This window comes from Papilio machaon, chromosome 27 (genome assembly GCF_912999745.1).
Source record: "Papilio machaon chromosome 27, ilPapMach1.1, whole genome shotgun sequence".
Taxonomy (NCBI): domain Eukaryota; kingdom Metazoa; phylum Arthropoda; class Insecta; order Lepidoptera; family Papilionidae; genus Papilio; species Papilio machaon.
This window is the reverse complement of record NC_060012.1, coordinates 5,032,096-5,048,901: the sequence shown is the minus strand read 5'-3', so window position 1 is coordinate 5,048,901 and position 16,806 is coordinate 5,032,096. Positions and strand designations below refer to the sequence as shown.

The 16,806-nt window shown below is 38.2% G+C and overlaps 1 protein-coding gene across 1 annotated transcript in view; it reads right to left on the bottom strand.

The window, feature by feature from the left end:
- LOC106711035 overlaps nt 1-16,806 on the bottom strand; it is a 117,180-nt gene that overhangs the window by 82,587 nt on the left and 17,787 nt on the right. The window contains exons 2-20 of the mRNA XM_045684699.1: nt 13,656-13,770; nt 13,183-13,326; nt 12,917-12,996; nt 12,414-12,504; nt 12,033-12,139; nt 10,910-11,404; nt 10,186-10,264; nt 10,014-10,096; nt 9,874-9,933; nt 9,649-9,749; nt 9,390-9,510; nt 9,181-9,244; nt 8,880-9,052; nt 8,372-8,577; nt 5,593-5,707; nt 5,134-5,245; nt 4,400-4,525; nt 4,072-4,131; nt 3,910-3,981 (exon numbers count right to left, since the gene is read on the bottom strand). Of these exons, the coding sequence (XP_045540655.1) occupies nt 3,910-3,981; nt 4,072-4,131; nt 4,400-4,525; nt 5,134-5,245; nt 5,593-5,707; nt 8,372-8,577; nt 8,880-9,052; nt 9,181-9,244; nt 9,390-9,510; nt 9,649-9,749; nt 9,874-9,933; nt 10,014-10,096; nt 10,186-10,264; nt 10,910-11,404; nt 12,033-12,139; nt 12,414-12,504; nt 12,917-12,996; nt 13,183-13,326; nt 13,656-13,767 (2,401 nt within the window). The 5' untranslated portion in view covers nt 13,768-13,770. The remainder of the gene's footprint in view (nt 1-3,909; nt 3,982-4,071; nt 4,132-4,399; nt 4,526-5,133; nt 5,246-5,592; nt 5,708-8,371; nt 8,578-8,879; nt 9,053-9,180; nt 9,245-9,389; nt 9,511-9,648; nt 9,750-9,873; nt 9,934-10,013; nt 10,097-10,185; nt 10,265-10,909; nt 11,405-12,032; nt 12,140-12,413; nt 12,505-12,916; nt 12,997-13,182; nt 13,327-13,655; nt 13,771-16,806) is intronic.

Sequence of the window (16,806 nt, the reverse complement as noted above, 5' to 3'; positions counted from 1 at the left end):
TCTATTGTGGAATAACCACTCCTAAATCCTGCTTGTTCTCTCGGCTGATTCTCATCCAAAGTTTTTGTTAATCTATTTAGGATAACTTTGGAAAATACTTTATAAATGTTAGACATGATACTAATGGGTCTGTAGTTATTTATGTTATTCTTGTCTCCTTTCTTATGAAGTAATATTATGGTCGATGTTGTCCACTGATCAGGTATTACCTCACTCTCCAAAACGTCATTAAATAGGTAGGTAAGGGTAGGTACCAGGTGCTCTCTATTTGCTTTAAGAAACTCGTTGGTGATCCCATCTGAACCTGGAGCTTTATCTTCCTTTTGGGTTCTTATAGCTTCGTATACTTCTGCAGGTAATATATTCGGTACACTATCTCCCCCTGACAGGTCTGTGGTCTGAGTGGTGTTTGTTTTTGAATACAGATCTCGGAAGAAATTAGTAGCTTTCGAAATTATTTCTGGTCGTCTTGATTCTATTTTGTTATTTTTATTTATAATATTTGGTATCCAATCTGTTTTATCTCTTAGTTTTTTCAATGCTTTTTTAGTACCTCCGGTTTTTTGAACACATTGTTCTAGTATACTTAACTTGTATTTTCGTTTATCTTTCCTCATGTTAGTTTTAATTGCCTTACTTAAAATCGTTATCTCTTTTCTCGTGTCTTTTGTTTTTTCGTTCATTGATATTATTTCAGCTCTTTTCCTTAATAGGTCTTGTGTTTCCTGAGTTAACCACTTTGCCCTACCCTTCTTATTGCTGGGAACACTTTTTTCTCCTGTAGTTATAATTTCTTCAAACTTGTTATATTTATCCTGAATATTGAGATGTTTCATTTTTTCCCTAAGAACTTTAATTTTCTCTTGCATGTTTTCAATGTTGATTTGTTCTTTAGTATTAGATACTTTTATTTTGTATGGTCTGTTCCTATCCTGTTTTATTCGTAATTTTGCTCTCACCATTCTGTGATTGCTGTTAAAATTAAGGTTATTTATTACTCTGCAGTCCTGAAAAGCTTTGCTTTTATTGGTCAAAATATAATCAATTTCATTTCTGTGTCGTCCGTCTGGCGACTCCCATGTCCATCTGTTATTGACACGTTGTTTAAATGAGCTATTCATTATTTTAAAGTTATTCTCGTATGCTAGTTGGATAAGCTTTTCCCCATTTCTTGTTCTTCTTCCATAACAATATGGGCCTAGTGCTATGTCTTCTCCCTCTACTCTTTTTCCAGTTCTGGCATTAAAATCGCCCATCACTATTAGATTCTTGTGAGTATGGTTTTTAATTGCCTCTGAAAGGGTAGAATAGAAACATTCGATTTCAACAGCAGTAGACTGTTCTGTTGGAGAATATACTTGTACAATCGACCATATCTCATTGTTCGGGGGTAATTTTATATTAAGAATAACAATACGTTCGTTAATACCAATAAATCCGTCTATGTAATGTTTTAGTTTTCTTTTAATTAGAAAACCTGTGCCGTAAAGACCAGGAGTGTCTCCTTTGAAGTAGAAAATAAAGTCGCCATAATCTTCTATACTCTCCCCTAGTCGGCGGACTTCGCTAAGTCCAACTATCGACCAGTTGATGTGTTCGAGTGCTAAGATTAGTTCGGTCAAGCTTTCGTCAGTTCTTAATGAGAGAGTGTTGTATGTGGCAATGTAGATTATGTCTTCGCTTTGTGAGGATGTAATATTCTGCGGGTGTGCCTTGCGTTGACCTAAGTTATTTGGAGGGTAATGGTCATCTTCCCCCACGGTGACCGGCCGGATTGGGGTGTATTTTATTTTTGTTGTGATTGTATTGTTATGTTTGTCTATATCTATTTTCCGGTTGTAAGGCGTGATGATTAGTTTTTTGTTGTTGAGTCCGTTAATGATTGTGATCTGGGTCTGCTGGATAGATAGTCCATCATGTTCGTTTTGTTTCTCTTCTTATAGTCAGCTCTACTAACGACTTCTTTACTGTTAGATTGTTTTGGTTGTTCTTGTGTTTGTGGTGAGAATGAGGTTTCTCTTTTTCTTTTTTCACGATTATTTTCTTTCGTCGTCTTTACTATGAGCTTATCATAGTTGAAGTACGCAATATTTCCTTTCTTTCTTTCTTCCTCTAATTGCATTTGTTGTTCTTTTCTTCTTTCTATTACACTTTTTGGAAGATCTTCTTTAACGTAAATTCCCTGTGGTAGATTCTTCTTACTTCTCATAATAAGTTGTTTTTTCCAAATTGTTGAGATGGACACTACAATTGGCCTAGTTTTGTCCGTCATTTTTCCAATCCTATAAGCTTTGATTATCTCATTGTTTTCAATCTGCACACCAGTTGTATTTATAATTCCTTTAGTGCAATTTATAAGTTCTATTTGATTTCTTTCTTTCTCCTCAACCCCGAAAATCACTATGTTACACATTCTTCTTTCTTTTTCCATAAAAGCTATCTTTTGCTGAAGTTCTGAAGTTTTTACCTTTAAGTTTTCATTTTCTTCTACAAGGCATTTTACTTTATCGTTCATAGCTTCCATTACGTTTTTAGTTACGGCGTTTGTTATTTCTATAGTTTGCTTGCTCAATTTTTCTTCTAAAAATTCAATAAGTAAATGCATATTTTGATCCATTTTTTGAACTTTTTTTTTTTACTATGGTTAATATTTTCCCTAATTCTAGGGAAAATCGTTTAGGATGGCAACTCCTAGCAAAGATGTCAGACAGTCAGTGACTTTGACGTCTGTCGACAATGACTTTGACGTCTGTTGACAATGAATTTGAAGTCTGTTGACAATGACTTTGACGTCTGTTGACAATGAATTTGACGTCTGTTGACAATGACTTTGACGTCTGTTGACAATGACTCTGACGTTTCTTGACAGTGACACTTGACAGTTGAAGTTGCCGATGGAATACGATGACGCAGTCTTTTTTGATGTTGGCAGAATTGTGTAGTATTATTTTAAAATGTTGGCACAATGTACACAATATGGCTAGCTGACTTGCGGTTATTGGTCTTGAGTGAACAAATTATTTCTCCTTTTTCACTTTTAACACTACGATTCACCAGAACTGTTACTGACATATGTAGTTGCGAGTACTTAATATCGGTTTTTTGCACTTTTGTTGAAGTTTAAATGAGATAACTATTAATATTGAATTTAAACACGGCAGTCGTCGATAAACAATGTTTGCTTTCTAACGCCGGAACCGGATCCATGTAACATCATCATCTCTAAACATTTCCGGTACGAGACATACCAGCGTCGCCATCGCCTGCGCCCGCGCACTACTAAACAATTAACTGCCAACTATTAATAGGACGGTGTTTTGTCGACTGACCGGTATAACATGACCCCCTACATTTTACTATGAACATAGAAATTTCTAGGGAAAGAGATCAATCTTGCCGTGACACACGGGTCACTAGTAATAGGTCGTTTGTTACAACATATGCGATAACTGGAAGAAATACAAAAATACAGAAAATGATCTCTGTTAAGATGATGAGAAAATATAAGTTTATTTTTGTAATTTTTCTTGATACTTTTGGATGATAAAGATTAAAAAAAATCTTAAAATTAGAGAAATTTTAATATGAATAGAAACATGTTAATTTTTTTACAAGCGTAGTTCAAGCGAACAACTACGCTCTAGACACATCTAATACAAGACTTTTACATTGATGTCTGTCTATAACATGATGAGAGACGTCGAATAGCACTTGGGGAGTCAATCTGATCACAAACTTGTGATGTTTACTATCGTAGTCGTAGCAATATTGCTGCGATGTCACATACACACTAAATCCATACACAAACGCACTATAAAATACACATTTGAAGTTCGTTGCGATCGTATTATCTTATGAAATACCTGCAAACTAACAAACAAAACTACTCATAACTTAAAAAAAACTTACCTATAACAGGCGTGGGCGTGAGAGTCTGCTCCCAAGTCGTCTCGTCCTCCATCTTCCTGAAACTTCGCTCCACTGAAACAAACATTTTATATAAGAGTCGACATACACGGACCAAAGTTTATACACGTTTAATGATATATATATATGTGAGGTTGAACTTACTGTTGAGAAAGTGCGAGGTGCCCGAAGCCTTGCGGGACTTCTTGTCGCCCGCGTCTTGACCTGCGTCACATTATTATACGATTAATTCCTTCTATTACATAAACCTTAAAATATAACTTAAAAACGATAATTTGTATAGATAAATAGATGTAGAAAAATTAAGTTGAGTTTTATAGCAATAGATGTCGTTATTAGTAATTGAAACTTTGTCAAAAATACGCCAGTATTTTTATATCGGAAAAAAAATTTAATGATTATTTTAAGATAAATTACTGATATGTAAGATAAAATTGTTTAGGACAGTATTCACAAGATGTATAATTCTGACCGGGCATGTTGTTGTGATGTATTCGCTCCATGAAGCGCGAGATCCTGTTGTTTTGTGTCTCTCCATCCAACACGCAGCCTTCCTCCACCGCCTTGCCGCACTCGCGGTGCACGCGCAGCTTGCAGTCTACATACATACATACATACATACATACACTTGTAACAGCACATAGTCACACACAAATAGTGGATTAGTGAGAGTTACAGAGAATAATGAGGAGAAAAATTTAAAACTCTAAATAGATGGCGCTAGTGCCAAGTTTGGGCTGACATCTGTCATATTTTTTTGTCATTATTTTGAATTTTTAGCCGACTTCAAAAAGAAGGAGGTTATCAATTCGACTGAATTTTTTTTTTTATGTGTGTTACCGCGAATCTCCGTCCCTGGTGGTCCGATTTTGATAAAAATTATTTTGTTAGTGAAATATGACGCAAGTTGTTGTTATGACACAGATTACTTTGTAAATAAAGTGTTTTTTGTATACCAATGGCATATTTAGTACTATTACCAACCAGTGTTGATCTTGCTAACATCTTTAGTGAACAAAAGACAATTTTACTCTCAATTAATTAAAAGTGAAAATTAAGTCAAAAAAGGCTTTTATCAATGATAAATTAAAAAAAAATAAAGTTTGTATGGACTTAATTCAAGAAATACTAGTCAAATTAAAATAACTCCTCTTGTATTTGACAGGCAAATGATCTAGAAGCAAAGATATAATAAAGTGTACAGACTGGCGCAGACGTATGCTTGCGGCGCGAGGCCCCAGATGACGAGGTCGCAGTGGTGGCAGTGCGCCACTGACGTCAGCGCCTGCAGCTGCAGCTGGTGGCCGCGCACCACGTACTGCACACACACACACACCATACATACATACATGAACAATGGCCGTCGCCAGGGGGGGGGCGTCAAAATTTTAAATATACTATTTCGAAACACTAAGATATTTACAATTCCTACAAATAATTCAAAAAAACTTGCCACTTTTCTAGATTTCTTAGCTCGTAGGCAATCTCTTTGGAATAAAAAAAATCCTACCTGCCCCTTACTCCCTAGATCTAGACTCTATCATCGATTGACGACGCCCTTGACGTGAACTAGTGACAAGATGAACAATGACAGGGGTTGTATAACTTGCTTGGGAAAGTGATCACAAACATTTAAAGATGAATGTAGTGTAGTTGTGTACTGACCGGCTGTGGGCGCTGCTTGGCGATGTGCTTGAGGCGCTGCTTGTACAGCTTGTCTCTGAGCAGGAAGGACTCGCGCGCGCCCGCCGCCTGCCCCGCCGCCGCCACCGCCGCCGGCCTGCGCACGCGCACACCACACTCATACACCTCTCCTCACCATACCACCACCACATTTAATACATTGTGGTAAGGATTTTCTGCTTTTCACAATATAGTAATAGCCATATTGTTCATTATTTCAAATATATAAAAGAAAGTTGTGTTAGTTACACCATTTATAACTCAAGAACGGCTGAATCGATTTGACTGAAAATTGGTGGGCAGGTAGCTTAGAACCAGGAAACGGGCATAGGATAATTTTTACCCCGTTTTCTATTTTTTATTCCGCGCGGACGGAGTCGCGGACGCGGACGGAGTAAAAACTAGTTTAAAATATAAAAGATGGCGGTAAGTTTTTGTACGCGTGTTTTGACAATCAAAACACAAGAAACGAGGCCTAATATGTATATTTTTAAAAACTAAACAAATATTTTTCACATAAATACACAGTGAAAACAAAATTTATACAAACGTCTTTGTTAATTTCGCCTTCTTCTTTATCTTAGATGACTGCCACCATCTCTTTCTCACTTCTCTCGCCTCTTCTTCACTTATCTCTTTTACATTCACCATCATCACATCTCTTGTTATATCAAGAGATATAAAACATATACTGTATCACTTGCAGTATACATCTTTACAACTTACTAATAATATTTTTTTAATTCATTCCTAATTAACTCTAAAACTACTGAACTAATTTAAAAAGTTTTTCATGGACGAAAATCTTTATCAAATATATAATTTAGTTATATTAATAATATAAAATAATCAATCTGTCCGTGTGTCCGATGTGTTCACAATATCGCGGTACAAACGACTATCCTACATACAAGTTTATTTTCCTTAAACCGGCACAATTCGTGCATTATTTATAAAACGGTTTGCGTCAAACGAATGAATTTCGATCAAGTTTAGGGTAACATAAGTTAACACATAAAACCTTCAACAATCAAAGAAGAAATGTTTCCCACTTAAAACACAATATCGTATAACAAACTTTCACCAAAAGAAATTTTTAACTAAAAGTTGGGTCAATTTATTAGTTCACATTTGACACTTTATCAAAATCCAACGACGTAACTTTGTAACGGCGAGCATTATTTTTTTTTTTAATACAAACGCTTTTTCTTTAGAAATAATATGATATTACAAAAAAAAATCGAACTGAAACATCGATTTTTCATACTAACTGAATACGATTTACCTTATATTTGAAGTCGATTTATTAATCAATGTTTTAAACACTTTAATATGAAACTAAGACCGATGATATCATATGTGACCTATTAAATTTGTTCAACGATAATTGTGAGCATTGAATGACATTCCAATATGGGACAAAACAAACATTCACAAATGTACGGAACACTATAAAAAAAAACAAAACTAAATGCATTTCCAAGTTAAAATACAGACACTACCGACCGACACAAAATAACTCATATTATACTATATTTTTTAATGGATAATATTTTGCGAGTTATCGTGATATCATATCGTATATATCAGAGATATCTGGCGCTCCCTAACTCAACTAAACTGATTCATTCACATCTATCAATTTTAGCTATACAGAAACATCTACAAAATATGTCTGAATTTAAAACAGACTAACTAGTAATGTCTAATTAGTAAACACTTACCAAATATTTCACTGATTTAAAACACTCAAAATTACAACAACTAGGAGTTATTTAGTATATAAATTAATTTGATCACTAGCCTTGTATTTACACTTCGGAAAAATTAACATGAAAACATTTTTCTTTGTAAAATGTCAGACAATATTTATATACATGTTTCGTCAGAATATTGTCACAACATAAGTTAACTTCATACATAAGTAATTAACTTAATATGTCAGCGACATGACATTGACTGATATAAACAGGTAAATGTTTCACTATATATGTGTACTGATAGTGTTGAGGTTAATAACTTTATAAAACTAATTGCCGCCTGCGACTCTGTCTGTGCGGAATTAAAAAAAAAACTTAATAAGTATGTGTTCTTCCAGACTATGTTTTACATCTGTAACAAATTTCATTTATATTCCTTGAGACGTTCCGGAGACACATTTTATCAAACATCCATCCATCTAAACATTCGCATTTATAATATTAGTATATATTCATGTTATTTATTGAAGTAAAATCTTCACTCCGGAAGATAGAACTTAAAATAAAAGCGACTAAGAAAAAAATATATTAACAAACATCTAGTAATATATGTACTATAATTGGCATAAATCATTGGATCATATTTGACATCTATCAATCTTAGCTTCATACTGAGGTGACCTGTTTAAAAACATCGATTAAAGTGAATGAATCGATACTGACTTCAAAACTAATATGTGAATCGAATCCAAGTGTTCCGAAATATCAATGATTTTCGTTAAATTTTTTATAACATCCTTATTGTTTAAAAAGAAATAGAGTTAACTGAGACAACATTGTAACGACGTGCCATCGACATTATAACAACAAATATGTAATCAAAATTTGATAAAAGGTAAACAATTGTATAATTCTATCTACAAAAAAGAAACAAATAATATTTTAATAATTATGGTCGCCTTTACAAGGTCACGTTGTTGGATTTTGATGAAGTGTCAAATGTGAACTATCAAAATGTATTAAAATGTGAATATTTAATGTATACAGATAAGATGTGTTACCTGCAGTCCATGCTGCACGCTGCTGCAGCGAGCGCGGCGAGCAGTGCGCGGTGTGCGGGGGAGGTGCTGCACATGGCGGGGGGTGCGGGGGGCCCACCGCCGCAGCCCGCACCCCCCACACCCCCCGCACCCCCGGCGACACCAGCGCCCTCGCTGCACACCGCGCGGATCACCTCGTACAGCAGTCGCTCCACCACCACTTGCTCCTGCACACAACATATGAGAAACCGGTTTGTACCGGATCAAACCGGTTCATGTCGGACGTGTACCGGTTTAATACAGTTCAATCTAGTTTGAACGAAACAAGCCATGTATATTTGACTAAAACTAAAAGTTAGCAAATACAAAATATAACAGTCAACAACTAAAAGTTAGTCGAATGAACTAAAAGTGTTAAACTAATCAGGTTTCGCACTCTGCGTGTTCATTTTGCTTATAAAAGGATTTTGTTAGCGAGCAGTGTGGGCGTGTGGGCGTGTGGGCATGTGGGCGTGACGTCAGTGCTCACCTGCGCCTTGTCGACGGTGCACTTCTCGAGCACGGCGTCGTCTGGGCCGTAGAGTGCGCCGAGCCCCACCTGCCGCTTCAGCTGGAAGTCGCGCAGCTGCGCCGCTAGCTCCTCCTTCGCCTTTGCGCGCGCTTTGCGGAAAACATTGCGCAGCACCTCCTCCTTGTGGTGCTCTGAAAATTTCCACTTCATTATTGTGACTGCTCAAAATGATAAACTAATCACAACAATGACATCAAAAGAAGTAGAATTGTTGGATTACTTAGAGCAGATAAGGTGCAGGCGATGGTGGCATACTTACCGTATAACAAGACGTGATCGATCTCGTTGGCCATGTGCTCGTCCACGCCGTTCAACTGCAACACCTGCAACATGCACATATATTGTACAACTGTGTGTATGTGACATGTGGGCGTGGTGTGAGCGGGGTGTGGGCGGCGTGTGGGAGGTGTGTGGGCGGGGTGTGGGCGGTGTGTGGGCGGGGTGTGGGCGCTGTGTGGGCGTGTTTACCGCGTGCGGCATGAGGAAGGAGGACTGTATCTCGTAGGCCCAGCGGCGGAGCGTGGCGGTGGGCACGGCGGCTGTGCGGAACTGCTCAGTCAGCACCAGCACCAGCCACGCGCATGGACATCTGCACAAGACAGAACAGGAACGGTTAAAAAAACGACGAATACATGAAAATCCGTTAAACCGTTTAGACTACGAGCGTTACATCACTTCTGCTTAAATACTCCTATTGACTATAATTCCTATCGTTTCATAAACTGACCTTCTCTCGCCTATGAGCCAGTTGAGCAAGACGGCCATCCTAGCTCTTGAATCTCTGACTGAACGGAGATTGGAGAACAGGCCAGAACTACTTGAATTCACCTGCAAAATACATAATGAAAAATAAATAAAAAAGTATTAAATTATTGCAACTAACTGCCTTTCTTTCAGACAAATAGAATCAATCAATATTGTTTTGTTCACTTTTTATATTTAGATAACTTACAGATGTCGGCGGGTCATCTTCTTCCATCGATATGATAGCTCTTTGCGGGTCCACACAGGGCTGTAATAAATAATGATTGATTAATTATTCATACCATTCTACTCTAACACTACAAGTGTGAGAGAGACACCATATTGTACCTGAGTGTTGTGTGCGTAGGGCGGGGGCGGAGTCCCGGGCGGCTCCCACGCGCGCTCCGGACACGCCCCGCCCTCAGTGCTCGCTGCAAACACAACCACATATCATCAGAAAATAAAGGTAACCATATTAAACTGCATCCAATCTTGTCTATGTTTAGTTGCTGACACTCACTCCTGGAAAGATCGTGTTCCAGCTGTTCCGGTGAGGACTGACTGCGAGCGTGCAGCACTGGAGCGCCGCGACTGTCCGTCTGCAACACCACTCATATACAACACCTCATACATACAAACATAAAGTATTCAATTTAATTATTACTTAATGTTAGTTGGATTTGTAGGACAATCACAAAGACAGACATATAGGCGAGACAAAGGACAAAATGTATTAAACGATTGTTTCAGAATTTGATAATGGAAACCACATGCACCCCTGTAAAATGTATTTTTCTAAATTGACTTGAAATTTAATCCTAACTTCTAGAAAAAGATAACACAAGACATGTATTGTAAAATAAGAGTAAGTGAAAACTTATTTAAATCTTGAACTTATTTAAATTTTGCACATTTAAAGCTATAATTGCGAAATAAACGTAAAAAAAGCTTTTAGGCTAAACATGTTTCGTAAAGTGTAAACCAAGACTAAACACGATCTAAGAAAGAGAAAGTCGATAAGAAGTAGTTAAAAGTTCTGTATTCACTTCACCTGCTAATATATAATTAGAACACATACATTTGACAAATGCTACAAAGAATCAAGTTTAACTTCTAATGAACATATTCCACACTAACCCTACGTTAACAAATGTCACACGACGGTGTATCAATGTATTAGTGTGTTCAGACACGAGAGAGACAGGTGAGAGGTGAGAGGTGTGAGGTGAGAGGTGAGAGCTTACCTGCAGCGGGGGCGGGGGCACGTTGACGAGGGGGTAGCTCAACTGCAGCGCGATGGAGTTGGGCTGGGGGCCATCCAGCTCGCCGTCCAGCGAGTGCGACGACCGCCGCAGCCGGTGCTCGTGCGCCGAATGCAGGGGGTGTTGCTCCTTGAAGGGGGGTCGCTGCGTCGGGGGGTGCAGGGGGTGCGAGGGGCTGAGGGGGCCGCGCTTGGGGCGCTCGGTGGAGCGCGGCGGGAGCGGCGGGGGCGCGTTGTCGAGACAGGTGGTGGGCACGAGAGGCACGAGGGGCACGGTGTGCGGGGGGTGCGTGTTGTGCGGGGGGTGCGTGTTGTGGGCGGGGGGCGTGAGGGGCGCGAGGGGTGTGTCGTGGCGGGCGCGCGCCTGGCGCAGATTGCGCAGACTCTGTCCGGTGAGGTTGCTGAGCGAGCGCGGCAGACCGCTGAGGAAGCCGCGGGGGGTGCCCGGCGCCGGCGCGGCCGAGCCCGCACTCTCGCCCTAAGACCCACATCACACCGCGCTGTTATATGGAGTCGCGTCTCTCCAGACCCTAACTATGACACTACTACTTTGCTGTGTGAATATGAGTCGAGTAAGAAATTAATAAAACTTCTAAATCTCTCATATGCATCAATAAAGCTACAAATACTTCCGATTTTAGGTCAAAAGTATAAATATTACACATAGACTAAACAAACTGCTATATAACCTTACATTTTGACATATTTTTTAAAAAGTCATATAGACGTCACAGAGACAAAACAAACACAAAAGCGGACACGTGACAAGACATAAAACGTAAGGTTATCGACCCCTCATCACTTATATTGTTAATTAGTTTTAATCACCAAAATTATTTTGTGCTATAAAAATAATTTACAAAACCAATATTGCGATTTTGCTGCCCAAAAATCCTGCATTTTAAATTTTTATACATTTGATATAAAATGCCACCATTTTAAAGAACATTTAACATATTTTTGGGCCGCAAACTGAATTGTAAAATTGTCAGCAGCAACTAAAAAAGAACAAAACTTTACTGTAACTACATTGACATCTTGATAATAGTATACAACATTCTAAGCTATAATAAACTGTATTGCAATAGCTGTAAGGTAGTTTTTACCTGTGCCGCCATGACGATGTCTATTTCGTGTTGCAGCTTGGAGCACCTCTGTATGGCCGCCTCTAATTGGGCTTGCTTTCTTACATCTGGTACCTTCTGCACTTCATCTGGACACATTACACAGTTCATTTAAACATAGAAGATAATGGTGGACATCTTTGTTACCAGAACCACTAAGCACCAGACTTGTGCTAGGTTATAGATCAAACCATAGTTAACGGTAAGGATTTGAACCAACGACCTCGTGATGGGATGTCCATACACTTAAGCATTAGGTTATTTGCGCATACAACTCGCCAAGGTTAAGAAGGGTGGTGGATATTTTTTCATGAGTGAGTACTTTAGCCTAAGATTGTATATATGAAGTACAAAGCAACTAACTTCGCAACTCCCTGATGTACTTCTGTTCTTTCTGTAGCATGAGCCTCATTGTCAGCACCTTCGACTCCTCCAGCTGCCGCTGGTTCTCCGGCTGCAATGATACCGACTAACATTATAACACGTACAGTTAAAGAATTAAATTCGCTCCCCACTAAGAATCGAAAGTCACCATAGCTGCTGTAATTTACCACGTAGGTATGCTTCGATGAATACATAAAGTATTTAAACATAAGATCCCACACTATTATACGTAAAGCTTACTATGTATAGGTAACAGGTGAATTATACGGGATACGTCAATATTGGAATTTGGTCTACGACCTCAAAATCCGTACATTTGTTTGTACAGATGCAACAACTTGTTCAATATAATTTGAAGTCAGAGAACTACTTTTTTATATTACGATTAACAAAATTAATCTCATCATCTACACTGCAATTTTATTTAATAAAAATACAAATTGACACATTTTTAACTAGACAAATTTTAAGTGCAGGCTTACATTGACGGGCAGTGGCGCAGTGATGGGCGTCTTGGTCCGCGAGCTGTTCTGCTGTACAGTAAGCACTGTTGTTGGTTTTGCTGAAACACAAAATTTTACCATTAACTATTTTGTTATAAATTGAATTTCTGCTTATATCGAATTTCCCAAATGATTGAATGCGTCTAAGTATTTGTGTAATTTCGACCCATTCGTCGAAAAATTACATATTTCAAGAGTGATAAGAGATGTGCAGTAGGTGTAGTTGTATCTATGTAGTGCTTTACCTCGTATCATGTGCACGACCTGCTGGTGCGTGTGCTGGTACACGTGCACCGAATCCACGCAGAGGATGCGGTCGCCGGCGCGCAAGCCAGCGCGCCACGCCGCCCCGTGCTCTTTGACTGATTGTACGTACACGGGGTTGTCACCTGAAATACACAGCCACAACATATTACGTCACAATTACAGAGTTGACGACAAACAACTGGTCGGTTCTACAATTGACACCTTCAATAAATGACGTCCCAATAATCGTAGTTTTAAAGTCAATAGTGGAGTCTACTTCAGTGATTCCCAAAGGTCCTTGTGGACAACCTCGGGTACACGATTTTATCAGTTGAAGAAAAAATGCAGTAACAGGGGGTTCACCTATCTGGTATAGATTTTGAAAGGAGTAGGAGAAAAAGCTTTGGAAATCTTTAGTCTATTACATCGCAGCAGCTTCAGGTTGAGTGTCACTATGTCGATGAGGACTCACCGGAAACCTTCATGCCGTAGCCATGCTCGTCGCGCACCACGGTGACGGTAAGCAACTCTCCTGCGCCCGGTTCGCCCCCGCCCCCAGGCCCCGGCCCCGACCCTCCCAGCATCACCTGCAATACACACAAGCAAATATTACATAACTACATTAAAGGCAAATATCGTTGGTTAAAACGAGAAGGCCATTGACCATTGTTATTGTGCGTGAAAAATTATATTTTCCAAAGTTTCTCCACAACGCTTCCTGCATTAAAAACACGTGGACAATAATGTCAAGGTAATATTAACAACATTAGCAACAAAACACATCAGCAGCTTATTTGCGGCGTGCGGTGACATCATCATATTTACGTGTATTTAGTTTCACATGATTTACGACATATAAACGAACCTTTCTATTAATTTAACGACCTTAAAGATACAAAGGCGCGTGTCGCCGGGGGGCTATTTCGACAGCTTACGAAGGTCGACATTTACGAGGCAAGTCGAATGCGACAACACCGCCGCCAGCCGCCAGCCGACCGTGTGCTGCACAATAAATATGTACACCGCTCGTAAATAATTTCTAGTAATAAGCAAAATGAAGCTTACTCCGCCATGTACCAGTATTTGCGCTGCGCAAACGCAACCAGAACAATTGTTATAATTACAAAGGATCCTATGACCTCGTATGTATAAAACGGCATTATGTAGATAGCATTATATCACAAGAACGCAATGTAGGAATTCACATTTTAAATCTTTTATAAAAATGATCGAAACATAACGTAATTTTAAAATTTTATCTTTCTTAATAATTACATTGGCAGAATTAAGCATTAATAAAATATTTTAAGTTATCCCGGAATGCCATTCGAGGCCTAAAAAGTTTAAAAAGATAAAAAGACCAGACCAACGGGAACATTCTTTTGAATTTTTTTTAAAGTTATCTTGGTGTGCACTTTACTGCTTATAGTTAGAGGAGGGCTGTATCAAAAGTAAACAAAGCAGTCGCGATATTAAAAGGAATCGTTAAAAATAACTTTAGCGTATATTAAAAAAATATTGGACAAGCACATGGACTCCGGGCCCGCTACCAGATGGCTGACTGCGGGAGATTAAAAAAATTCACCAGCTTTTTATTTGCAGTGTTTTGTTTCAATTTCAACCGGTTCATTTGGTCACATATTAACTCGTTCCAGGCTTAATTAATGTACTGGATGAAATTGTCAACGTTAAAATGTACTTACTTGTGTTGTATGTTACAAATGATGTTGTAATTTAGGCATTTCTTACTTTAGTTCAAAAAGTTTCGAACTGATAGAAAACATCGCCGAAACAACTACATAAGAAAACCTTAACTGACAATAACAAATGTGCTCGACATCGAGATTCTATCTCCACTTCTCTACAACTTCGTGTTTGTTATACCCACGTGACGTCACCAGCAACTATTACTAGAGCATGATGACACGAGGTCGTTAATCAAGATCACGCTATGTGACACATGTGTGACAGAATATGTGCCAGTGTGCGTGCGGAAGAAGCGTCATAATACGCTGAAATCGTTCCAGATATTGTGGATGTAGATAGAGAAGTCTACGAGACAATATTCTACCTAAGTTTACCTCTATTTTATTTATTTTAATTGGATTTGATATCCTCTTTCACGTACTCTTTATATCTGCAGAGAATCTCGGAGTTTAGAATTATTTCTAATTGTTTTACAACTGGATATAATTCTAGTAAGCATTTCTCCGTGCGTGCTCCAACATACGAGCACGTATTGTACCTTGAAGCTGCTGGGTATGTTTTGATTAGATAACCTATATACTATTCTAAGAATAAGACGTCGTCTCACTTGGACCTCACAAAGCGTTATTAGTTTATTGTTCAGACCAAACTTCTACCACACTGTAATATATGGGACGAGCATGCTTGCGTTAATTAAATCTTTAATATTTATGAATTTTAATATTTGTTGGGTGCACGAATGGGCTGTGTTGACCGGTGAAATATCATTACCACACAGAAGACTTTGATTTTACATATAGATAATATATTTTCTTGAACAACATAATTAATAATCATGTCTTTTACACTATAAGTGTCACTGTAATTCTCTTAACAAGCCAATCAAAGTAAATTCTATTTCACGCGCCAAATTTATCCTCAATTTACATACTTCACATCGGACCGTGATCATCGTTAACATAAAGGTACTTTTACACAAGCACAAGAAACGCTTGTTTTTAAAACTGGTAAAATTCACAATTTTCTCCTGTCGTATTTGATGAAGTTGTCTTGATTGAATTTGACGTCAACGTGGTTATATGTTTGACCATAAATATGTATCACCACAATACTTTCGGTATAAGTACTTCATTATTTACAGGAAAAGATCGCATTTCGCAAGCTCGGCGCTAGAATCACGGTATAAAAGGGTTGACGTATATTTAAGTTAAAATATGTTTGAAACACTGTCTAAGTTTTTATGGTAAGGCCCAAAATGTTTAATCGCATATAGCTTCCTATATTTTATTAATGAAGCCGGCATGAGTAACAGATCCCCGGATGTTTACGAGTCAACGTAACATCAACCGTTCATGTATCGCTTGAGGTTATTTTTAATTCGTAATATTGTAATTGAAGTTTATTCATTCAAGATTAAATCGTATATACACTAGGGAGATACTACAAAACGTGCGTTTTACGCTCGTATGTGAAAGTATCTTTAGCTGTGATGACTTTCCCACTCTGCGATAGATTCGCTTTATGATGTAATTATGTGTCATAGGAACACAGCTGGCGAGTGATAGCGTTAAAATAAAGAAGTTTCTAGAAACACAATTTATTAATACAAAATTAACCTTCAACTTTATTTTATTGAATGGTAAATAGATAATGACAAAACAAAAACGTATTGTTTTTAACCTCTTTTATTAGATTAGAGATGAAACTGCAATTAACAATATAATGAATTGGGATGCACAACTCTTTAAAAATCTTAATAATCTTACTGAACTGTTTCTACAATAAAATTCATTCAAATAGCGGAAAGAAATGTTTTGCTGATGAGAGACGCAAGGCCGAGGCGCGGCAGACAGGTGGCCCGTGGTGCATACCAATGAAGTGACGTCTAGAACATTCTAGATCCAACGATATGATCT